Source organism: Gymnoscopelus braueri (genome assembly GCF_963280865.1).
Source record: "Gymnoscopelus braueri genome assembly, chromosome: 11".
Lineage (NCBI taxonomy): Eukaryota > Metazoa > Chordata > Actinopteri > Myctophiformes > Myctophidae > Gymnoscopelus > Gymnoscopelus braueri.
Genome location: NC_137613.1, coordinates 298852 through 326248, shown reverse-complemented (window position 1 = coordinate 326248; position 27397 = coordinate 298852). Strand labels below are relative to the sequence as shown.

The 27397-nt window shown below is 40.5% G+C and overlaps 1 protein-coding gene across 1 annotated transcript; it reads right to left on the bottom strand.

The window, feature by feature from the left end:
- Positions 1-361: 361 nt before the first annotated feature.
- sf3a3 (splicing factor 3a, subunit 3) lies at positions 362-27192 on the bottom strand. The gene is made up of 17 exons (XM_080441757.1): positions 26950-27192; positions 24600-24647; positions 22697-22749; positions 21995-22100; positions 21585-21657; positions 20456-20547; positions 19574-19656; positions 16545-16683; positions 16354-16422; positions 13893-13960; positions 13333-13440; positions 12965-13034; positions 12320-12484; positions 5744-5854; positions 3747-3837; positions 1476-1531; positions 362-711 (listed from the first exon to the last, which is right to left on the bottom strand). Exons 1-17 carry the CDS (start codon positions 27043-27045, stop codon positions 634-636), a joined length of 1506 nt encoding a protein of 501 aa, XP_080297883.1. The 5' UTR covers positions 27046-27192; the 3' UTR covers positions 362-633.
- Between the last annotated feature and the right edge of the window lie 205 nt (positions 27193-27397).

Sequence of the window (27397 nt, the reverse complement as noted above, 5' to 3'; positions counted from 1 at the left end):
AAAAATATCACCATGAAAAGTCATCATTCAAAGTTGTGGAGCTGATGACATGTACAAATCATATATATATATATATATATATATATATATATATATATATATATATATATATATATATATATATATATATATATATATATATATATATACATATATATATACATATATATATATATATATATATACATATATATATACATATATATATATATATATATATATATATATATATACATATATATATACATATATATATATATATATATATATATATATATATATATATATATATATATATATATATATATATATATATATATATATATATATATATATATATATCATACATCATTAACCCATTAAGATCTGAGGCGATTCTTAAAAAAAATCTAAATCCTTTTTATTTTTTTTTATGTTCATGATTTTTCAAAAATAGCAGATCTACAAGCTGTAGATCTTTTTTAATAGCCAAATAAATCTAAAGTGACACAGATGCGTTCCAGGCCTTAATGGGTTAAATGATACATATACATATCATGTCATTAAAATCTTAAATGTTTAGTCGGAGGGCCCACTTCCAGTACCCTCATGGCCCAGCAGGGGGCCCTGGACCACAGGTTGAGACCCAGTGATCTACAACAGGCCTTGTCTCTTCAGATCTTCATACGTCTTCTTGTTCACCACGTTCCCAATGGAGTCTTCATACTCCTCCTAGTGGACACAGAGCACATTACATACATTATTTATTATTATTATTATCTATAAGGAGTCTTCATACTCCTCCTAGTGGACACAGAGCACATTACATACATTATTTATTATTATTATTATCTATATATGGAGTCTTCATACTCCTCCTAGTGGACACAGAGCACATTACATACATTATTTATTATTATTATTATCTATAAGGAGTCTTCATACTCCTCCTAGTGGACACAGAGCACATTACATACATTATTTATTATTATTATTATCTATATATGGAGTCTTCATACTCCTCCTAGTGGACACAGAGCACATTACATACATTATTTATTATTATTATTATCTATAAGGAGTCTTCATACTCCTCCTAGTGGACACAGAGCACATTACATACATTATTTATTATTATTATTATCTATATATGGAGTCTTCATACTCCTCCTAGTGGACACAGAGCACATTACAACATTATTATTATTATTATTATATATATTTTAATCTTTGTTTTATTGTTTTTTCTGCACATTAATAACAAATTCAGTCATATTAGGTTCATGATATATTATTATTATATATATATGGAGTCTTCACACTCCTCCTAGTGGAGAGAGAGCACATTACAAACATCATTTTCATCAATCTATTATTAAAATGAATGCAGTGATGAGGGTTTACCTGTGTGTGTGTGTGTGTGTGTGTGTGTGTGTGTGTGTGTGTGTGTGTGTGTGTGTGTGTGTGTGTGTGTGTGTGTGTGTGTGTGTGTTTACCTCAGTGTCAGGCTGCCATCTCTCTGAAGCTTTCTGAGACTTCAGTTTGGCCCAAACTGAATGATAAAAACAACATAAAAACCTCTGGTTAGAATCAACTGAACACAGGAAACCATTCCCCCCAAAAATATTACAATGTACATTGTAGTAATTTATCAGACTCTCTTTACTACTGGGACGGAAGGCCGGGGCTTGATCAACCCCGGCTGGGTCACCTGGGCGACTGGGGCGAGGGTGTATGTTGATACGAGACCCCAAACACCCGTCGACCCCCCAGGCTACCACACTGATGACACGTCCCAGGCTACCAAACTGATGACACGTCCCAGGCTACCAAACTGATGACACGTCCCAGGCTACCAAACTGATGATACGTCCCAGGCTACCACACTGATGATACGTCCCAGGCTACCAAACTGATGATACGTCCCAGGTGCACCCACGTGATGTCTTTTATTTATAGTTATTCTATTACATTACATTCTATTTGATAAACAGATACATGCAGAGGTAAGGTCCAGCTTGTATCATCTAAGGCTGCTCGCTCAAATCAAGTCTGTGCTTTCTTTGAATGATTTAGAGCGTGCCATTCATGCTTTTATCTCCACACGTTTGGACTACTGTAATGCACTTTATGTTGGCTTAAACAAAGCCTCCATAATGCACCTTTACAGATAGTCCAAAACGCTGCAGCACGTCTCCTAACGGGAACCCGCAAGCGTGACCACATTACAGCCATTCTGCTTCACTTCACTGGCTCCCTGTTCGCTTCAGAATGTATTGTTTGTTTTTAAATCACTGAACGGCCTGGAACCTCAGTGTCTCTCTGAACTCCTAGAGGTGTAGAACCCTCCTATAGGTCACTGTGGTCTGCGGGCCAGTAGAGGTCTCTAAGTCAAACACTCTCCCCCCAACATCCAGACTTTTAAATCTGGCCTCAACTCTCACCTTTATACCGTGGCTTTTGATCCTGTTTCTGTGGTCTATGTTTTGTTTCACTGTCTGTGGTCTAGGCCTGTCCCCGACTAAGGATTTGTTTAGTCGAATCTAATTGGCGACTGATTGCCAATAGTCGACTAATAAAAAAAATACAAAATAAATAGAAAAATAACTTTTTTTTCTTCTTTTTTTTTAGGGCCAAAATACATTTTATTTCAAAGGGCCAAGTCTACACAGTTTGTTTTGTCTCCAGCAGAGTTTCTAGTGTCTCTATCTCTCTCTGGAAGAGGTTGCACATGAACTCTGCAGCCGCACTGAGGCGCTCCAACACAAACAATACCAATACAAAGACGAGGAATAAGAAGAAAAAAGTGTAAGTTACGTGTGGTTGCAGGTGTAGACTTGGCCAAAAAAACAATTTAAAACATTTTTGGCCCTTAAAAAAAAAAAAATGTTTCTTTTAGATTTCTTTTAGATTCTAGATTCGACTAAGAGACACGCAGTCGACTCGGACCCCCCGCGACTAACCAGTCGACTATTCGACTTAGTCGAGGTCAGGCCTACGTCTATGTTTTGTGTCTTGTGTTTTTTAGTGATGTGTCTCCTTCTGTTGTTTATTTTACTGTACGTTTTGCTGTGGTCACAGGTAAACCATGAACCTAGCTTCAGTCTAAACATTATAATATTACAAAAATAAATAATTAATAATTAATCATGTGTACATTGAAACTATAGCATCTCTCTAAATAACATGCTGTCTAAATTACATTTTAACTTTTACATAATGTAAAATGTCAACAAAGCCATGAGGTTTGATTTCTGTGACTTATGTATTCCTGTTTCATATGAGAAACACTGTTTTCTGTGACTTATGTATTCCTGTTTCATATGAGAAACACTGTTTTCTGTGACTTATGTATTCCTGTTTCATATGAGAAACACTGATTTCTGTGACTTATGTATTCCTGTTTCATATGAGAAACACTGATTTCTGTGACTTATGTATTCCTGTTTCATATGAGAAACACTGTTTTCTGTGACTTATGTATTCCTGTTTCATATGAGAAACACTGTTTTCTGTGACTTATGTATTCCTGTTTCATATGAGAAACACTGTTTTCTGTGACTTATGTATTCCTGTTTCATATGAGAAACACTGATTTCTGTGACTTATGTATTCCTGTTTCATATGAGAAACACTGATTTCTGTGACTTATGTATTCCTGTTTCATATGAGAAACACTGATTTCTGTGACTTATGTATTCCTGTTTCATGAGAAACACTGATTTCTGTGACTTATGTATTCCTGTTTCATAAGAGAAAATGCTTACGAGAAACGGCGTCCTCGATCTGCGTGACGTTGGCAAAGTGGGCGGTGTTGGGAATGCCCAGGCAGCGCATGCCGTGGGCGTGGCGCCACTCCTGGTGACACAGAACCACAGAGAAACATGTTTCAGTGTTACACGTTCCACAGTCACACAGAACATAGAAACATATTTCAGTGTTACACGTTCCACAGTCACACAGAACATAGAAACATATTTCAGTGTTACACACTCCACACTACAGTCACACAGAACAACAGAAACATATTTCAGTGTTACACGTTCCACAGTCACACAGAACATAGAAACATATTTCAGTGTTACACGTTCCACAGTCACACAGAACATAGAAACATATTTCAGTGTTACACACTCCACACTACAGTCACACAGAACAACAGAAACATATTTCAGTGTTACACGTTCCACAGTCACACAGAACAACATAGAAAGATATTTCAGTGTCACAACATTCTTGGTAACATTGTCAGCAGAGAGAAAGGTAATAAACAGATAGAAACGTAATAAACAGACAGAAAGGTAATAAACAGATAGAAACGTAATAAACAGACAGAAAGGTAATAAACAGACAGAAAGGCAATAAACAGACAGAAAGGTAATAAACAGATAGAAAGGTAATAAACAGATAGAAACGTAATAAACAGACAGAAAGGTAATAAACAGACAGAAAGGTAATAAACAGATAGAAACGTAATAAACAGACAGAAAGGTAATAAACAGACAGAAAGGTAATAAACAGACAGAAAGGTAATAAACAGACAGAAAGGTAATAAACAGATAGAAAGGTAACAAACAGACAGAAAAGTAACTAGAGGTCTCCGCCAGGTCAGGTAGGTTATTGTGGCCTCCTGGTGGCGCTATAATAGGCCAATGTGAAAAGGGTGGCATTTCTTCCTCGGCCTAGTGGGAATGTGCGTGCATTCATGATTTGAGGCATTTTGTTGCAAAAATGTGTTTTGCTAAAGTAGACCTGCTGGTGGCACTATAACAGGGCAATGTGAAAAGGGTGGCATTTCTTCCTCTGCCTAGAGGGAATGTGCGTGCAAATTTTCACGTAAATCGCAAGCTGCGTTCATGATTTGAGACATTTTGTTCAAAACTGACCAATCCTGCAAATTTTGGAAGCCAACCTTAGCCAATCAGGATGGAATATGAAATATCGGACAGATGCGTCTTGATCACATGACTATAGAGATACTGTGTACCGATTTGCGTGATGTTTGGATAAAATCTGAAGGATTAATATCCAAAAATGTTATTGACATAAGTCGGCCTCCTGGTGGCGCTTTAAAAAGCAGATGTGAAAAATGCAGTGCAGATGTTTTTTCTTGGCTTCTAGGGAGTATGCGTGCAAAGTTCCACGCAGATCGGTGCAGTTATAGTTAAAAATGCAAATTGGCCTGTTATAGCGCCACCATGAGGCTGATTTGAAAAGTTTTAAGTGGCATTTCTTCCGCGGCCTAGTGGGAATGTACGTGTGCAATTTTATGGAAATGGCAAGCTGCGTTCATGATTTGAGGCAGTTTGTTCAAAACTCACCAATCCTGCAAACTCTGGAAGCCAACCTTAGCCAATGAGGATGGAATATGGAAAATTGAACAGATCCGGGTTGATCACATGAATATAGAGATACTGTGTACCGATGTGCATGACGTTTAATTAAAAACTGTAGGAGTAATGGGTAAACATGTGTTTTGCACACATCGGCCTCCAGGTGGCGCTATAACAGGCCCATGTGAAAAATGTGGGGCAGAGGTTCTGAATTGACATCCAGGGAGTGTGTGTGCACAGTTTTGCAGCGACCGGGCCAACGGTGCCGGAGATTAGCTGCTAACACACAGACAGGACGGACACACACACACACACACACACACACACACACACGGACGGACAGGGGGCAAAACATACTCTCTCGCCATGCCTTTCGGCCTGGCGGAGACAATAAACAGATAGAAAGGTAATAAACAGAAACAGAAACGTACTGCAAAGTGCCTCTGGAAGGCCTTGGGTCCGCGGTAGGTGTAATTTCCACAGATCTCACAGTTATAGTTGATGTTCAGACCGTGGAGTTTGTACAGCCAGTAAGGAATGGGCTGCAAAGAGACAACAAAGAGTTAAACAGAAGTCACTTGAAAGTTACGTTTTAGTATTCTGTCTGTCTGTCTGTCTGTCTGTCTGTCACACAGCCGTCCTTCCTTCAACATGCAGTTGAGCTGTTAGCTCCGCCTCAGCTGATCTACAAGCCCAGGTCAGCTGAGTTCTCTGCGCGACACAGTTGTAAACGGGGCGGCAGTGGCTCAGGGGTCGAGTGGCCGGGGTAGAGTGAACTGGAAACCGCAAGGTTCCCAGTTCGATCCCGGGCTGGGGCGCTCCCCTAGAGTTAGTGTCGAAGTGTCCTTGAGCAAGACGCTGAACCCCTAATTGCTCCCGATGAGCAGGTTGGTGCCTTGCATGGTTTCCTCCGCCATCGGTGTATGAATGTGTGTGTGAATGGGTGAATGTAATGCACAATCTATGTAAAGCGCTTTGGGGCGGCAGTGGCTCAGGGGTAGAGTGGCCGGGTAGAGTGAACTGGAAAACCGCAAGGTTCCCAGTTCGATCCCGGGCTGGGGCGCTCCCCTAGAGTTAGTGTCGAAGTGTCCTTGAGCAAGACACTGAACCCCTAATTGCTCCCGATGAGCAGGTTGGTGCCTTGCATGGTTTCCTCCGCCATTGGTGTATGAATGTGTGTGTGAATGGGTTAATGGCACAATCAATGTAAAGCGCTTCGGATAGAAGCGCTATATAAATGCACCATTTACCATTTACCATTTTAAACAGAAACAGAAACAGGCTCCAGTAGGCAGGAACACAGACATTATAAACACAGGAACACAGACATTATAAACACAGGAACACAGACATTATAAACACAGGAACACAGACATTATAAACACAGGAACACAGACATTATAAACACAGGAACACAGACATTATAAACACAGGAACACAGACATTATAAACACAGGAACACAGACATTATAAACACAGGAACACAGACATTATAAACACAGGAACACAGACATTATAAACACAGGAACACAGACATTATAAACACAGGAACACAGACATTATAAACACAGGAACACAGACATTATAAACGTGTAATATTTCTCTCCTCTTATCAAAACCCTGAAAATGAATTAAGCAATATTACACGAGAGGGTGTGCTTTACCGTCATTATTGACACGCCAGTGACGCGGTCAGGAACGAGGCGTAGCTGAGTTCCGCAAGCATTGCGAAGTGCCAATAATGTAGGTAAAGCACACCCTCTCGTGTAATATTGCGATTATACAACAGTTACCAACAAAACACATCCAAATGTATTCATATTGTGGGGCAATTCATAATAAAAATGTTTCGCTATCATCCGTTTCCCTGTAAAGAGAAGAGTTTATTTGACTGAGACATTATAGGTTTAATGACATTCACTTTTACACCACATTCAAAGTCTTTGTCCTGGTCCTTCAAAAGTGTACAAAAAGTTTTAAGTGAAAATTCCATTCCAGTGATCCATGGCAAGTGTTTTTCTCTCACATTTCTAAAGCCTTTTCAACTGCAATGAAAAAATAAATCTTTGCCTGCGGGTGTCGCTGGTGAGGGATTTTGCCTGTCAATCATCGCCTCTGCTCCGCCCCCCTCAAAGGAAAGGATAGGGGAGGGGAGGGGCGAGGAGGAGAGTGGGCGGGATTAATCGACTGTGACCTCACTGTCGAAGGGCCAAGCTCAGATTACTTTTCAGCCTAATTATTCAGAAAACCCCAGACCACAGAAAATCCACTGAATGTTCTAAGTTCATATTTTTTGGGTGTAATTGAGGTCATAAAACCCCAAATAAAACATTGAAAATAAAAAAAGTGAAAATGAATGTCATGATACCTTTAAATAGTCCCTGTAGCAGCGCTCTGAGGCACCGTCTCATCAACACAGCTGATTCCAGCCAAAATAACTGATCTACAAGATGGCGACGCGTAGTTAACTTGACTTCATTCCTAGACTTCTCTAATTTATCGAGTTCTTCATTTGTCATTGGAACATATCTCTCATTTGGTTTCGCGTTCTACTTCTCATCCTCTTCTTCTAACCATTGATCAACCCTAAGTCCACCAAATAAGTCAAAATTAACAACATAGTCCATTTTGCATAGCTGTTTGTTCTCCTGTGGCGGCGGTGGGTCAGGCTACTGTCTGTTTGTTTTCCTACTGTACGGGACAGCGTGACTTCACAGCACAGCTGTGCCATATATGGTCTAATCAGGTGCGGACTGCAGTGCGGAGTGATTTATTAATGTGATTAGGCCCGTGCTATCATGCTGGTTTGAAGCACGGCTAGATAGCTATTTCAACCAATGCTTGGTCGGAACTACCTGTTGTATAACATAAATTAAAGCCATAACCCTTCACTAATATAGTTGGTTTCACTATTGTGTTGAGCCTGTTATTAGAGCATGTGTATGTGTGCGCGTGTGTGTTTATTAATTATACATTATTATATAAAATATTCCAATATATTTGAATATTAACACATTGTGTGCCAAAAACAGTCCGGACCGTTTTTGAGAATCCATGCGTCATGTGCCATAAACGGTCCGGACCGTTTTTGGCAAAAAAAAATGTTAATACGTGTGGCCCACGTGGGGCGCTCTAACGAAACTTTGGGATCATCCAAGGAGTCTCTGAGAAGGAGAGGCCGGATGTGGATCCATGTCAAAAATGCTTCCGGTCGGCCGTTCCAATGTTAACTCCTCGACTAAAAGCTTAATATCTCCATTTCTTTTTAACGTGGTGGAAGTTAGAGATGCACCGATACAGGTTTTTTCAATTTCGATCCGATCAGATATATTAATTTGGATATTTTCAGATACTTTGCCGATACCCGATACTTACAGTAAATACTAAATATAATAAAAATGTATTATCTTTCAATTAAAGCCATTTATTAATTGTAGGATAGGCTTCAGTTCAAATAACAGAGTGCAGTCAGTGCAACTGAGTGCAAAATGCAATGGCATTGGCAACTCTTTTAAATACTTTGTAGGCCTATACTTTAATACAAAACTATCAATCAAGTGCCTTACAGTACAAATACAAACAACTGGCAAATACAAAAAAGTGGCAACAAGGAAACCACATCAGTTTCTTGTTTTAACAAATAAACAAGTGCCTGGCAGTGCAAACTGCAAATACTTAACTGGCAAATACAAAAGAAGTGGCAACTCCTTAACTTGTTTTACAGAATATTTTAAAGTGCAATAACAGTAGAAAAACAAATAGACTATGATCTATCACCGAAAGAAAATACCTACAAATAATACATTAAAACAATGTGCATAGCTGCTTCTTAAAATTGTATTAAACACAATAAATAAAATACTGTAGGTCTGTTTTAATGCAGCAGCAAGCACTGTAAACAACTCATTGTTAGTCCCCCCAGGAATCCGCGATTCCGCGATCGCGGAAATTACCGCAGATTTGAAGGCCATCCGTGGATTTCAAAGCCGTCCGATAGATTAGAAGGCACAGTGCAGAAAACAAGAAAAATCTCGGTAAAACACCGCCGTATGGAGAAGTATTCTCTCTCTGTCTCTGGGCAGTGCGAGCTGCTGCTAAACCCCCCCCCCTCCTCCCCCCCCTCACACACACACACACACACAGGCACGTAGAGAGAGAAAGAGAGAGGGAGAGAGTTAGCCTCGCGTGGCCAGACAATATCACACGACACACTGCGTGGATATTAGTCTGGTCCCTATCAACCATAGATTTTTTCCAAGGGGCGGTTACAAAAAGATCCAAACGGACTCTATTGGTTAGACCTAAACCAATCAGAGCAGTGCTTCCTTGTACGAACGAATCAGAGCAGTGCTTCCTTGTACGTCATTGCTCCAAATAAGGTGATAAGCCCGCCCACATTTGGATACTGGGCCCTGATTGGTCCCGCACAACCTCTGTGGGAGAGAAATAAATTCTCTATGGAGGGGGGCCAGACCTAATCTGCCGAGGGCTAAAGTGCAATTTTGCAAAGGCAGATTCGTCTGGAACCAGGCTAGGAGAGAGAGTGCTGCGCAACGACAGCGCAACTTCTAAGCAAGTTAACGATGGCTCGTTGACCCCAATTTGACCACTAGGCAATCAACACTGAACAGCACTAATTAATGGCAGCTGTGATTCTTGTGTCTGTCTGTGCAGCCTAGATATCAAGTAATTCCCTGTAGAGGGACCCTCTCCCTCATGTTCAACTTCAAGTGTGACTTCTACTTTTCCTCAAAAGGACAACTTTATTATTTCCATCCTGAATGACAAGCCTAATATTATTATTGCATTTGGCTATGTGCAATAACTGCAAGCCAATGTTCAGAGGCATTGTCAGTATTTGTCTTAATTTCTTTAATTCATATTTCTTTAGTCGCCAATAATTCAACTGTAAGCCAGTGTTTTGAGACATATTGTCTTGTATTTCTACAAAATAAATGGTAAAAAAAATGCATTCTACATGCATAAATACAAAAAAAATACAAAATAAAAATTGATTGGATTGGTGATTGCTATCGGCCTGATCGGACCACCTCTATTTATAACCAGTAACATTGACTCAATTACTATGTTCCACGGTATTTTAGTACTTTTTTTGTTATACCGTTTTAGAATGGTATAACAATTAATTGTATCTATTTCATTATGGAATTTACTTATTTCAGGTTTTAATGCCCGCAGAATATTAACGATTAGCCGCGGAATCAAGACTTGCTCTCCGTGGAATCAAGACTTGCTCTCCGTGGAATCTAGACTTTTTCTCCGCGCTTTCCTGGGGGGACTACATTGTGTAGTTTCACTACTAACATCTGGTCCTCTGACGTTAGCCCAATGTCGCTAATCAGTCTCTCACTGTACATTGGGTGAGTGTGGAGAATTATGCTTTTAACAGCGCGGTGCTGCAGGTGAAAGAGTGCAGGCCCAGGGGCTCACACACCAGCGAGTTGATTAAACCCACAATGAAGGAGATGCTGGATAACTGGAAGATCCTGCTGGCTGAAGTACATGTGGTTTTGAGAGACAACGCAAGTAACATGAAAAAGGCGATGGATGAGGTGCCGGTTGATAGTTTGGCCACACACTGCAGCTTGTTGTTCACGAGGGGATTCTCTCCCAGCGCAGTGTACATGATGCCCTCGCTAACGCAAGGAGAATAGTGACTAATTTTCTTTGAAGACATTCAAACAGAGCTAGGGCAGGAGCAGGACACAAAACGTCTTCAGCAAGACGTTCAGACAAGGTGGAACAGCTCGCTGATACAAAGCCTACTGGAACAGAATATACGATGAAACACTTTCTCCACCCCTCGGAACATTGGCTTCACATCATTGCACTTTGCTGTGCTGCGTCTCAATTGTAAAATATCTCCAAATTACGGACATGTTTTCTTTGTTTGTGCCGGCCCGGCTCCACCAAACGAAAACACTTCCTTCAGCGGTGCTACTGCGTGTGGCGTTGATAGGCAAACGGAAGACTCGCACCAAAACTCATGGCCCCATTGTTTTTTCGCGGACCAGCGGTTCTCGTATTTGTTTTACTGAGGATAAGGTTAGAAATAAGTTTAGGGTTAGGCATAGTTTACTGATGTTAAGTTTAGGAATCAGGTTAGGTTTTGGCACCGTTTTACTAAGGTAGGTTTAGGCATAGTTTACTGATGTTAAGTTTAGGAATAAGGTTAGGTTTTGGCACCGTTTTACTAAGGTAGGTTTAGGCATAGTTTACTGAGGTTACGTTTAGGAATACCGCCGGATTTGCCGCGGAGCGACTGTGTTTTAGGACGAGCGTGTTGGTGTTCAGTCTACAGGCTGCCCATGCTGTGAAGCCGTGAGAGAAGAGTGGACAGCGACGAAAAAAAGTTTTCTGGATAAGATTGTGAATTTGTGGGATCGTTTTATTTAATAATAATTTGCTAAAAGGTTTGATTACGGGCTTATGGGCGTGATTATATTATATATTTATAAACCAAAGACTTTTTTATGTGGATCGGTTACGTCATGATCAAAACCCCATACGTGAATTAAGTCATATCAGAACCCGATACCGATACGGTATCGGTGCATCTCTAGTGGAAGTGAGCCGTTTTCGATCGGCGATCACTCTGCAATGGAGGATCGCGTTAGAAATATTATTGTTCCAGGCGTTAGTCGGGGTCTCTCCGCGGTCTCACTCGCACGCTTTGTTTACATGCACTTCCTCGTCGGGGCTTCTACAGCACGAAACGTATCAACGTAAGTGGATGGAAGATATGCAGGCACTGAACGTACCCTATTTTAATAAACCTCTGGCACACAATGTGTTAAAAATAATAAAGCATTGGAATTGGAATGTGATGATAGAGCCTTAATGTACACTACCTCTATGAGGGAGGGGGTTAGGGGTTAAAGGTGAGGGGTCAGGGGGGTGTATATAGTACCTCTCTGTCCCAGCCCAGAGGGAGGTTCTTAGGGTTAGGGGTTAAAGGTTAAAGGTCAGGGGGGTGTATACAGTACCTTTCCGTCCCAGCCCAGAGGGAGGTTCTTGGGGTTGTAAATGATCTCGTTGTCTTCGTCTTCACTCTCACTCTCACTGATCTGCTCCTCCTCCTCCTCCTCTCTCTCCTCTCCGGTGCGAGCCTGTTTCCTCTGGACGTTCTCATGGGTCAGCTGTCTCTGCTCCTGAAGGGGCAAGGGTCAGGGGTCAGGGGTCAGACACATTCTAATAAAACAACTGGTATGATTAAATAGCAGATCTAAAAGTCACATTATGAGCATGTAGATCTGATATTTTCACACTATTTCTGCCTATAATATGATATAACATATAATATAATATAATATAATATAACATATAATATAATATAATATAATATGATATAACAAACAGCCTGAAACAGAGCCACCAGGTTGACAGTGGTTAAATGTCCTCTTATGGTTTACAAAGTATGAGCTGCTGGACTGGGGAATATAAAGCTACAATCCAAAGGTTTTATGGCTGCCGTCTCCCTCTTCTGGTGGAGAGAGGTAATTGCAACCATGTCTGAACTTCAATAATAGACGTCAGAACGACCAATTTGGTGTGCCGTCTGCTTCAAATAACTTTATTGACAGTAGGGGTCCTACCAGACACCAGGGTGTTAATGTGTGTTTCAGACTCACCCCCAGAATCTCCACATACTCATAGACCTGAGCCTCCAGGAAAGCCACCTCCTTGTTGCGCTCCGTGTCCCTAAAGATACGTCATGGATGGAACCATTAGGACACACAATGCTTTCATCATATAGACACCTAATTATAAATTAACTGTTCAGTTATATACATCTAATTAAAAGAAAATGAACTGAGTTATAGACATATAAATAAATATCAATAAATAGAAACATACTTCTTAGGGCCTTTAGATTTAGGGTTCTTATAGACATGTAAATACATATAAATAAATAAATAGAAACATACTTCTTAGGGCCTTTAGATTTAGGGTTCTTATAGACATGTAAATACATATAAATAAATAAATAGAAACATACTTCTTAGGGCCTTTAGATTTAGGGTTCTTGGCAAACAGAGAAGGATCCAGAGATTCTAGAGATTTGCCTTTGGTGCTGAACAACCTCTGTGCTCTTTCCTCTAGAGTTCTGGAACACATAGACACCAATACATTAATATACACAACATTAGACACACAGTAACGCACAACACATAGACACCAATACATTAAAATACACAACATTAGACACACAGAACATAGACACCAATACATTAATATACACAACATTAGACACACATAGATTAGTGTGATGAAGAGCATTAGCTCCAGATGTCAGTAAGTTATAATAATTACTACATTAAAGGGATACTTCACTTTCACATAAAATAAACATTAAAAAAATATATTTTAAAAAAATTAAAGAAGTTATGGCAAAATAAAGGCCCCCTCACACATTAGTAGGACACTCTAATGCGTGAGGGGGCCATGAATTTTCCATTACTTTTTTCATTTATTTTTAATATATTATGTTTATTTTATGTGAAAGTGAAGTATCCCTTTAAGTATTATTATTATTATTAGTATTTTAATAATCCTTACCCTCCACATTTGAGGCCCAGGGCCATCAGAGCAGACTTCAGTCTGTCCAGACCTAAAGAGGCCAATTCCTTTAAGAGAATGAAGGAGAAAATTAGTCAAACATTCAGTGCATCCACGGCAACGCTCCTTCCTACCTCAAGGAATTAGTCCCCTCCGCTCTTCAAACCCATACCTCCTCAAAACCCACAAGGCCGATCTACGTACCATGGGCCACCGGGCTTTCTGTTCGATCTCCCCCGATCTGTGGAACACCCTCCCTGTTCACCTGAGACCACAGTCTGTGTGGAACACCTCCCTGTTCACCTGAGACCACAGTCTGTATGAAACACCTCCCTGTTCACCTGAGACCACAGTCTGTGTGGAACACCTCCCTGTTCACCTGAGACCACAGTCTGTATGGAACACCTCCCTGTTCACCTGAGACCACAGTCTGTGTGGAACACCTCCCTGTTCACCTGAGACCACAGTCTGTGTAGAACACCTCCCTGTTCACCTGAGACCACAGTCTGTGTGGAACACCTCCCTGTTCACCTGAGACCACAGTCTGTGTGGAACACCTCCCTGTTCACCTGAGACCACAGTCTGTGTGGAACACCTCCCTGTTCACCTGAGACCACAGTCTGTATGGAACACCTCCCTGTTCACCTGAGACCACAGTCTGTATGGAACACCTCCCTGTTCACCTGAGACCACAGTCTGTATGAAACACCTCCCTGTTCACCTGAGACCACAGTCTGTATAGAACACCTCCCTGTTCACCTGAGACCACAGTCTGTATGGAACACCTCCCTGTTCACCTGAGACCACAGTCTGTGTGGAACACCTCCCTGTTCACCTGAGACCACAGTCTGTGTGGAACACCTCCCTGTTCACCTGAGACCACAGTCTGTGTGGAACACCTCCCTGTTCACCTGAGACCAGTCTGTGTGGAACACCTCCCTGTTCACCTGAGACCAGTCTGTATGGAACACCTCCCTGTTCACCTGAGACCACAGTCTGTATGGAACACCTCCCTGTTCACCTGAGACCAGTCTGTATGGAACACCTCCCTGTTCACCTGAGACCACAGTCTGTGTGGAACACCTCCCTGTTCACCTGAGACCAGTCTGTATGGAACACCTCCCTGTTCACCTGAGACCACAGTCTGTATGGAACACCTCCCTGTTCACCTGAGACCAGTCTGTATGGAACACCTCCCTGTTCACCTGAGACCACAGTCTGTGTGGAACACCTCCCTGTCCACCTGAGACCACAGTCTGTATGGAACACCTCCCTGTTCACCTGAGACCACAGTCTGTATGGAACACCTCCCTGTTCACCTGAGACCACAGTCTGTGTGGAACACCTCCCTGTTCACCTGAGACCAGTCTGTGTGGAACACCTCCCTGTCCACCTGAGACCACAGTCTGTGTGGAACACCTCCCTGTTCACCTGAGACCAGTCTGTATAGAACACCTCCCTGTTCACCTGAGACCACAGTCTGTGTGGAACACCTCCCTGTTCACCTGAGACCAGTCTGTATAGAACACCTCCCTGTTCACCTGAGACCAGTCTGTATAGAACACCTCCCTGTTCACCTGAGACCAGTCTGTGTGGAACACCTCCCTGTTCACCTGAGACCACAGTCTGTATAGAACACCTCCCTGTTCACCTGAGACCAGTCTGTATAGAACACCTCCCTGTTCACCTGAGACCAGTCTGTATAGAACACCTCCCTGTTCACCTGAGACCACAGTCTGTGTGGAACACCTCCCTGTCCACCTGAGACCACAGTCTGTATGGAACACCTCCCTGTTCACCTGAGACCACAGTCTGTATGGAACACCTCCCTGTCCACCTGAGACCACAGTCTGTATGGAACACCTCCCTGTTCACCTGAGACCACAGTCTGTATGGAACACCTCCCTGTTCACCTGTCTGTATGGAACACCTCCCTGTTCACCTGTCTGTATGGAACACCTGTATGGAACACCTCCCTGTTCACCTGAGACCACAGTCTGTATGGAACACCTCCCTGTTCACCTGAGACCACAGTCTGTGTGGAACACCTCCCTGTTCACCTGAGAACAGTCTGTATGGAACACCTCCCTGTCCACCTGAGACCACAGTCTGTGTAGAACACCTCCCTGTTCACCTGAGACCACAGTCTGTATGGAACACCTCCCTGTCCAAGGTTTTACCTCTAGGCTTTATGCCCCCATGTTTTAATAGTTTTGTTTCAGTTTCTTAGTTGTTGTTTTCTTTTATTGGTGTGATGTTTTTTTGCAATTGCCTTCTGTAGCACTTTGAGATTTCTTGCAAATGTAAAGTGCGTTATAAATAAAATCCATTATTATTATTATCTGCACGATTCACACAAATGACCTATTTGGATTCAAAACAGCGATTTTCATCGAAAAGCTAGACGTCTGCATGCGTGGAGAGACTGGAGAGACTGGAGAGACTGGAGAGCAGGTCTTACCTCCCAGGAAGAGAATGCAGACAGATCCAGATGAGCTCCAGCGTGCGTCAACGCGCTGCTCGTCTCTTTCTAGAAAACAGAGATAAAAAATATACAGGCTAATTAAACGAGACACCAAGAACCAAGCCTCTAAAAACACTGCTACCTTTTCATGACGCAGAAAAACAGAGACAGTCGTGATGATCACATACAGGCCAGCCTGGGAAGGTCCCGTTCTCCCACTTCTTCTCAAACTCCATCAGAACTTTCCCGTAGAGCTCGTTCTGGTCCAGCAGAGGTTTGACCCGGTCGGTGTAGTCCTGGAGGTACTCTAACAACATCTCTAAGTACCTGAAACACACACAGTGGCCCTCATTTATCAATGGAGCATAAAAAACTGTCACATTTATGAAGCGATCCTATACAGCCAATCCTAGCGTACATTTGGTCGGAGCTTTGATAAATCTGACGTCTGAAAACGAGCGTCATTTAAATAAGACGCCCTTAAATATTCTCCAAACGCCACGATTTAAAGACATGAAGAACCAGAATACGACCTAACAAAGCATGGAAGCCCAATAAGAAAGAGTCTCGCCGGCTCGCCTCGCCGCCTGTCAAGTCACACACACACACGCACGCACACGCGCGCGCGTCGCAATGACGCGTTGTGAGCTTGTAGATCTGCTATTTTCAAATAGCCAATGCAGCCAGATCTGCAATCTTATCTGAATGACTGTTAAAGCAGTTTGTTTAAATTAGTTTATTAAATGTTAAATGATCTCCACACTGTCTATGTTTACATCTATCCACACTGTCTATGTTTTACATCTATCCACACTGTCCATGTTTACATCTATCCACACTGTCCATGTTTACATCTATCCACACTGTCCATGTTTTACATCTATCCACACTGTCCATGTTTACATCTATCCATACTATCCATGTTTACATCTATCCATACTGTCCATGTTTTACATCTATCCACACTGTCTATGTTTACATCTATCCACACTGTCTATGTTTACATCTATCCACACTGTCCATGTTTACATCTATCCACACTGTCCATGTTTACATCTATCCACACTGTCCATGTTTACATCTATCCACACTGTCCATGTTTACATCTATCCACACTGTCCATGTTTACATCTATCCACACTGTCCATGTTTACATCTATCCACACTGTCCATGTTTACATCTATCCACACTGTCCATGTTTACATCTATCCACACTGTCCATGTTTTACATCTATCCACACTGTCCATGTTTACATCTATCCACACTGTCCATGTTTACATCTATCCACACTGTCCATGTTTACATCTATCCACACTGTCCATGTTTTACATCTATCCACACTGTCCATGTTTTACATCTATCCACACTGTCTATGTTTACATCTATCCACACTGTCCATGTTTACATCTATCCACACTGTCTATGTTTACATCTATCCACACTGTCCATGTTTACATCTATCCACACTGTCCATGTTTACATCTATCCACACTGTCCATGTTTACATCTATCCACACTGTCCATGTTTTACATCTATCCACACTGTCCATGTTTTACATCTATCCACACTGTCCATGTTTTACATCTATCCACACTGTCCATGTTTACATCTATCCACACTGTCCATGTTTACATCTATCCACACTGTCCATGTTTACATCTATCCACACTGTCCATGTTTACATCTATCCACACTGTCCATGTTTACATCTATCCACACTGTCCATGTTTTACATCTATCCACACTGTCTATGTTTACATCTATCCACACTGTCCATGTTTTACATCTATCCACACTGTCCATGTTTACATCTATCCACACTGTCCATGTTTACATCTATCCACACTGTCCATGTTTTACATCTATCCACACTGTCCATGTTTTACATCTATCCACACTGTCCATGTTTTACATCTATCCACACTGTCCATGTTTACATCTATCCACACTGTCCATGTTTTACATCTATCCACACTGTCCATGTTTTACATCTATCCACACTGTCCATGTTTACATCTATCCACACTGTCCATGTTTACATCTATCCACACTGTCCATGTTTTACATCTATCCACACTGTCCATGTTTACATCTATCCATACTGTCCATGTTTACATCTATCCACACTGTCCATGTTTTACATCTATCCACACTGTCTATGTTTACATCTATCCACACTGTCCATGTTTACATCTATCCACACTGTCCATGTTTACATCTATCCACACTGTCTATGTTTACATCTATCCACACTGTCCATGTTTTACATCTATCCACACTGTCTATGTTTACATCTATCCACACTGTCCATGTTTTACATCTATCCACACTGTCCATGTTTACATCTATCCACACTGTCCATGTTTTACATCTATCCACACTGTCCATGTTTACATCTATCCACACTGTCCATGTTTTACATCTATCCACACTGTCTATGTTTACATCTATCCACACTGTCTATATTTTACATCTATCCACACTGTCCATGTTTTACATCTATCCACACTGTCCATGTTTACATCTATCCACACTGTCCATGTTTACATCTATCCACACTGTCCATGTTTTACATCTATCCACACTGTCCATGTTTACATCTATCCACACTGTCCATGTTTTACATCTATCCACACTGTCCATGTTTACATCTATCCACACTGTCCATGTTTTACATCTATCCACACTGTCCATGTTTACATCTATCCACACTGTCCATGTTTTACATCTATCCACACTGTCTATGTTTTACATCTATCCACTGTCCATGTTTACATCTATCCACACTGTCCATGTTTACATCTATCCACACTGTCCATGTTTACATCTATCCATACTGTCCATGTTTACATCTATCCACACTGTCCATGTTTACATCTATCCACACTGTCCATGTTTACATCTATCCACACTGTCTATGTTTAACATCTATCCATACTGTCCATGTTTACATCTATCCACACTGTCTATGTTTACATCTATCCACACTGTCTATGTTTACATCTATCCACACTGTCCATGTTTACATCTATCCACACTGTCCATGTTTTACATCTATCCACACTGTCCATGTTTACATCTATCCACACTGTCCATGTTTACATCTATCCACACTGTCCATGTTTACATCTATCCACACTGTCTATGTTTAACATCTATCCATACTGTCCATGCTTTTCCACTTATAGCCTAATAGTTAGTTAGTTGTACTTACTTTTTGTATTCAGCGTTCTTCCTGTCCTTAGAGATGTCAAACAGCTGGTCAAACGAAGACAAGTAGGAGATGTACTCTAGTTTCTGTCAGGAGCACATGAAACACACGTTAAACACACTACAGAGGACTAAAGAGACATTAAACTGTACATTAATAACTACTAACTGTACATTAAACTGTACTTGGTTACTTAACACCACTGCGAGAGAGAGGCTTGCGTCGCAAAAGCCAGTGTTGTTAATTCAGCCAAAATCTGTCACTTGCATTTATTGTTTGATCGGCTGGTGATAAAACTTAACAGTCACAAGGTATTTATAAACATACTTGTGTGGATGACGGTGACGGAGAATTTTAATGAAGACTTGATCAGGACGCGCTGCGCACTTCTGTGTTGCACAGACTGTGTCTCAGCCCGTACAACATGTGACGCGCGGCCACGACCGCGGTCCACGCTTTTTATCTTTACTTTTTATTACTGATGTTATGTTAAAACTAAATGTTAAAAAAGGATTGATCAGTGATATTACTCAAACAGAGAACATAACCTCTCCAGAATCATAATCAACAGTTTCACAACGTGCTGGATAGAAGTGCTGGAGTGGAGTACTGGAATGGAGTGTTTTGATCGGAGCGTTTGATCGGTCATTTTCGCTGCGATCCGATTCGATCTCCATTTTTTAGCTGATATCGGGCCGATATCCGATCTGTTAATCGGATCGTGGCATCTCTAATCACAGGTTTACAGCCTGTTAAACATATAACCTACGCGTTAAGTACCTGAGGTTAGACATAAGGTGTGTGAGCATGGCAGCAGATATATAAATATAATATAGATATATATCTACAGTACATATCATGTATATACTGTACATGATGGCTCACCTCTGCCCCCTTCAGGTTGATGAACTTCAGGTAGCAGTCATGGAGGTCCAGGTAGCGACCGTAGCCTTCCTCATCACTGAACTCCACCAGGTCTACACACACACACACACACACACACACACACACCTTAAGTACAAAGATAAATCCTAGCAAGCGTTTCAATGTTCCAGTTGAAACACTTTTCTTTTTTTTATTCAGAGTAGCCAATTATTTTTTACCCCTTTTTTCTCCCCAATATAGTCGTTAAGTCAGTTAATTAACATAATATATAATATAATGTAGTCGTTAAGTCAGTTAATTAACATAATATATAATATAATGTAGTCGTTAAGTCAGTTAATTAACATAATATATAATATAATGTAGTCGTTAAGTCAGTTAATTAACATAATATATAATATAATGTAGTCGTTAAGTCAGTTAATTAACATAATATATAATATAATGTAGTCGTTAAGTCAGTTAATTAACATAATATATAATATAATGTAGTCGTTAAGTCAGTTAATTAACATAATATATAATATAATGTAGTCGTTAAGTCAGTTAATTAACATAATATATAATATAATGTAGTCGTTAAGTCAGTTAATTATATTAATATATGATATAATGTAGTCGTTAAGTCAGTTAATTATATTAATATATGATATAATGTAGTCGTTAAGTCAGTTAATTAACATAATATATAATATAATGTAGTCGTTAAGTCAGTTAATTATATTAATATATAATATAATGTAGTCGTTAAGTCAGTTAATTCTGCTCTCACACATCTCTGTGTTGTCACTGCTGTCGTATCCTACTGACTCACCTGTCAGTGAGGAGCCTCCACCAGGAGGATGTAGAGCCTTCATCCTACTCCTCCCACCCAACACTCCCCACTGACAGGCTCCGCCCCCCCCCCCCCCCCCCCCCCCCCGCCAGCCATTTCCATTCAATTTCCATTGAATGGAAAAGAGCTTTTGACAGATATTAATGTACAAATATATGTTCATGTGTAACATGTGTTTAGATCAATAAAATACATACTCTGAGCCTCTTCACTGGCCTTCACCAGCTCATCAAATAATAATAATAAATAATAATAATAAATAATAATAATAAATAATAATAATAAAATACGTACTCTGAGCCTCTTCACTGGGGTTGTCTCTGGCCTTCACCAGCTCATCAAACTCCACTGACATCGGCACACAGATCTAGAGGGAGGAAACGTAGTAAAAATATGAATAAAGTAGGACAAACGAGGTAAATACCTCGTTAACATTAATGTAAGGTAAATACCTCGTTAACATTAACATAAGGTAAATACCTCGTTAACATTAATGTAAGGTAAATACCTCGTTAACATTAACGTAAGGTAAATACCTCGTTAACATTAACGTAAGGTAAATACCTCGTTAACATTAATGTAAGGTAAATACCTCGTTAACATTAATGTAAGGTAAATACCTCGTTAACATTAATGTAAGGTAAATACCTCGTTAACAATAATGTAAGGTAAATACCTCGTTAACATTAATGTAAGGTAAATACCTCATTCGGGTGCTTCCTGTGAAACTCTTTGATCTGTTTCAGTCTGTTGTAGAATTCTGCAAACTCGTTGGGTCCAGAGATGGCGTTCAGTTCGTCCTTCCTCATCCTGATAAAGAGCACATGACATGGCTGGGTCAAAGGTCAAGTCTTTTCAGACGGTAAGTTATTGGTTTCTAATGAGAGGAGAGCGGGGGGGCAGGGAGGCGGGGCAATCAGGGAGGCGGGGCAATCAGGGAGGCGGGGCAATCAGACAGTCGGAGCGACAAGCGAGTGTACTCCCTCTAAAGTGTTTTAGAAAACGTTGGAAGTTCAGTATGCAACAAGATGTAAGATGTTTGTCTAAATGAATTAACCTATTTGGTTAATTCAGTCCCCAACCCCCTTCAAACATTTGTAATAACCCAAATCTCCTGTGCAGGGCAAAGGAAACATAACTGCTTCTGGTTCAACAAACAGCATCATTAAAGGTGCTCTGACATGGCCCGACAATATCATATTTGTTACTACATCTACATGTACTACATATACATACTACATCTCTGAAAACAGTCTGAGAACAAGGCGGAACAATTATGCGTCCGGCCAGAGGTTGAGCTGGAAGGAGGACAGCTGGGTCTAAAACTGTGTGTGTGTGTGTGTGTGTGTGTGTGTGTGTGTGTGTGTGTGTGTGTGTGTGTGTGTGTGTGTGTGTGTCACACTTACCCGTCTTTGTCTTCATAAGAGTCCCTGAGATTGGAGCTCACTTCCATGTATCTCTGTACAACATTTATATTAAAACAAATTATAATGGATACATTTATATTAAAACATATTCTAATGGATACATTTATATTAAAACATATTATAATGGATACATTTATATTAAAACATATTATAATGGATACATTTATATTAAAACATATTCTAATGGATACATTTATATTAAAACAAATTATAATGGATACATTTATATTAAAACATATTCTAATGGATACATTTATATTAAAACATATTCTAATGGATACATTTATATTAAAACAAATTATAATGGATACATTTATATTAAAACAAATTATAATGGATACATTTATATTAAAACAAATTATAATGGATACATTTATATTAAAACATATTATAATGGATTAGGGGTGTCACGATACGCCTAATCCACGATTCGATTCGACTTTCGATATTAAGGTCACGATTCAATTCGATTTTCGATACGATATATATTTTTAAAACGTCATTTTTTTCAGCTTTGAGGGCTATATGATTATTAATTTAGGCTATTGTCTTGATTTGTAAAGAAAAACACATGTTTCTCAATAAGTCCCTTTTATTTGAATAATATCAAATGAGAATGAGAATAACAAAAGGGGTTTTATGCCCTTACAACAACTGTCATTTTCAGATTCTTCTTTAAGATGAGTTAACAACAAGAAGCTCTATAACAAAATAAAATCTAAATACAAAGATGAACATGTAAGAAAAAAGGATCCAAAGACAACTGTTATTTGGCTACATGTTCTTAAACATCTTAAAGTATGTTCACATTGTTTGAACAGGTAAGAGCTTTAACAAACAAGAAATGTGAATAATAAGCTAAGCCAGGGGTCTTCAACAGGTTCTTTTTTTTTTACCTTAACCCCATCCCTTTTCTGAGGTGAACTTTAGCCAAAAATAGCAGATCTACAAGCTCACAACGCCTCGCGCTGTGAGGCGTTGTGAGCTTGTAGATCGGCGATGTTTGGCCGTGAGGTATAGAGGGGGAAAAGAGAAGACGGAGCAACTATCAATGTGGAGCGTAATCGACAAACGGTAGCCGTTTTGTCAACAACGCGTCGGGTGCCCTCATAATTCACTGGGAAGCCAAAATATAGCCAGACTTTTGACTTAAGGAAGCGGGAGGGTTTTCCAATTCTTCCGTTTGTGTATCATCATTACCATCGCTGGCTTCAGCTAGCCTGGGATCCAGCCTGCTTCGCTACGTTCGGTGGAACTTTTTTTTTCTCTCTGCGAAGCAAAGAGAGAAAAAAAATCCGCCGAATGTAGCGAAGCAGGCTGGATCCCAGGCTAGGCTTCAGCAGTGGCCATGGTGAAATGTAAAGTAGTAGCCTAGTACAGACGCAACGCTACAGCTGTGTCTCTCTCTGTCTACTCCAAACTCCTCTGTGGTGTGTGTGTGGGTTGGTCGTGTCGTCTTATTTTTCTCCCCCGTCGTAAGCACGCATGCGCGATGCACGGAAAAACACAACAGCTGCTCGCAGCATGGCTTCACCCGGACGTGCAATCGGATGTGCGCATGCGCGGGAGTATTTTTTAAAATTAACCCTTGAATCGCGATACGGCTTTTGATTTCGATACACTGTATCGAACGTCATTTTCGGTTCGATTTCGATACGTATAGAGTATCGTGACACCCCTATAATGGATACATTTATATTAAAACATATTATAATGGATACATTTATATTAAAACACAATCATTGTACACAACTCAACAGTGTGTAAATATGTGTTACTATGGTTGATTTTTGACACACTATATTACAGATATGTGTGTGTATTAATAAGATCACTTCTACATTATTATTACATATGAAATAATAGATGGTTTGCTACTTACATCCAACATGGCTCTGGTTCTGTGGTCAGAGTTGATCTGTTCTCGTAGCTGATAGGAAAATGAAACATAACATGATTATATAATAAAAACATAACATAATGATATATTAAGACAACATAACATGATATATTAATACAACATAAGACAGGGCAGAGGTTCTCAGCATAGGGTTCAGGGACCCACAGAGGTCTTAGAGGAGGGGGTCCCCAGCTAAATGACTGATAGTTAGGATTAGGAACCAAATGGATCCTTACAGCGGTGTAAGGATCTGATGATAAAGTAATGTCAATCAAAGAAGAGGTTTTACTCAAATGACATCAAGTGATCAAACACGTCAATCAAAGAACAAGGTTTTTGGGCAGAATTATTTTGTCAACCAAAGTGCTCTCAGGACTGTAACTGGAGCCGTCATTCAACATCACTTTGACTAAGCTGCACCTCCTGCTTCTCCATCATCACTACTAGCCTCCCAAAACAAACTAAATCCATTACTTCTCGGTCTAAAGCCCCTGACCCACCTCATTACATCACTGTGCTCAGGGTAGAAGACAGGGTTAAGCAATGAAAAATGGGATCGTTTTTAAGATGGTCAAAGGGGCTCAATGCCCTCAATGCCCTCAATACCTGACTAACTACTTCTCCAAAGTGAGTGACATCCACAATACAATACGATCAGGTAGCACTACCACCCAAACCCATCTATAGAACTATTTTTTTTTATCCCTCGATTTTTGCAACCCTTTTTTTTCACCCGGTGCCAATTTGCTAAGTGATCCTGGGCACTACACTCCCCCCTCATGCCTCCTTCAATGCATGAGAGCCAACTGAGCTTCTTGTCACCTGACAGGAGAGAGTTTCCCCGGTAGGACGTAGCGCGTGGAAGGAACACGTTATTCCAACCAGTTCCTTTCCCCTCCATCAGGCGCCCCGGCTGAACAGGGGGAGGCAGTATAGCGACCAGGATTACTACATGTTTTTGTGAGGGTATTAACTACCCTAGGAGACACGGGACCAACCCCACCTATAGGGTATGGGCACGCGGAGGAGAAGACACGCCCCCAGCGTCCCCGGCGGGAATCGAACCCAGGACCTTCAAGCTGTGAGGCGACAGCGCTACAGACTGCACCACCGTGCCCCCAGAAGTTCTCTTTCTAATACTCTGCCACCATAATGCTCTGACACCATCCATTAAAACATGTGGATCACTGGCTTCTTTCAAAACAGATCTATAAATCCATCTATCAGGAGGAGAGACCACAGGGGGAGGTACACTAAATGTTCACATAGAAAACAGATCTATAAATCCACCTATCAGGAGAGACCACAAGGGGAGGTACACTAAATGTTCACATAGAAAACAGATCTATAAATCCACCTATCAGGAGGAGAGACCACAGGGGGAGGTACACTAAATGTTCACATAGAAAACAGATCTATAAATCCACCTATCAGGAGGAGAGACCACAGGGGGAGGTACACTAAATGTTCACATAGAAAGGAGGAGTCATTCACACATAGTATTTTGTATGTGTTGATACATGTATTATTGTATTATTTCTATACTATGTTGATGAAGTCCACAATCACAACACCAGAGGGAGCTCCACTGATCACGTTCAACCCAGATTTGGCACAAACAAGGGTTGAATTCGTTCTCCTGCTATGCCACACAAATGTGGAATGCCCAACCAGGAGCAGTGATGGAGAGTAGAGCCCTACTCTCCTTCACTACTGCCCTAAAAGAACACCTTCAGATGACATTCAAAACTCTTAAGTCTTTATTACTGACTTTGTTGTGTTATCCTTTTAACATGAATGTCTCACTGTACCTCATGTTTACATTTATGACTAATTAACTATTCAACCAATCAATGGAACTCTGAGAGTGTACACATGGAACCAAATGGACCCTTACAGGTCCATTTGGTTCCATGTGTACACTCTCAATAAACAAATACAGGTGTGAGAATAACTGACACATGGCATATTAATAATAAAACATAACAGTGTGTATAATAACATATTAATAATAAAACATAACAATGTGTATATTAACATATTAATAATACAACATAACAGTGTGTATATTAACATATTAATAATACAACATAACAGTGTGTATATTAACATATTAATAATACAACATAACAGTGTGTATATTAACATATTAATAATAAAACATAACAGTGTGTATATTAACATATTAATAATACAACATAACAGTGTGTATATTAACATATTAATAATAAAACATAACAGTGTGTATATTAACATATTAATAATAAAACATAACAGTGTATATTAACATATTAATAATGAAGCTACCATTAGCATGCTAATGCTAACCCACCGTGCTCTTCTTATGTAGCATCTCTTTAGCTTTAGCATCCATTAGCCTCTCTTTCTCCTCATGGTAGCGACGCTGCTGCTCCAGGATGGTCTCCATGGTTACCACTGGATAAATACAACTAGAGATGCTTTTATTTACTTTATAAACCCGTTTAAACGACGTGAATTAAAGCGTTAGCCGCTAACGGTTAGCTAACGTTTGTTTTCACTGCTGCAACGTTACGTTGCTGCGCCTCTTCACAGGCAGCACCGTTCCCATAGCCCGGAGGGACCAGTCGCTCTGGGATTGGCTGGTTGGTTGCTAGTCAACCGCGCGTAAAAGGAGTAGTTCACCCAAAGAATGTCTTATTACGCATGAACACCATGAAGCCTTGAATTCGTGGAGATTGTTTTGTTTTTGTCTCATTCCTGAGACAATAATTTGAGAAACTCTTTGAGTCGCCGGTCAT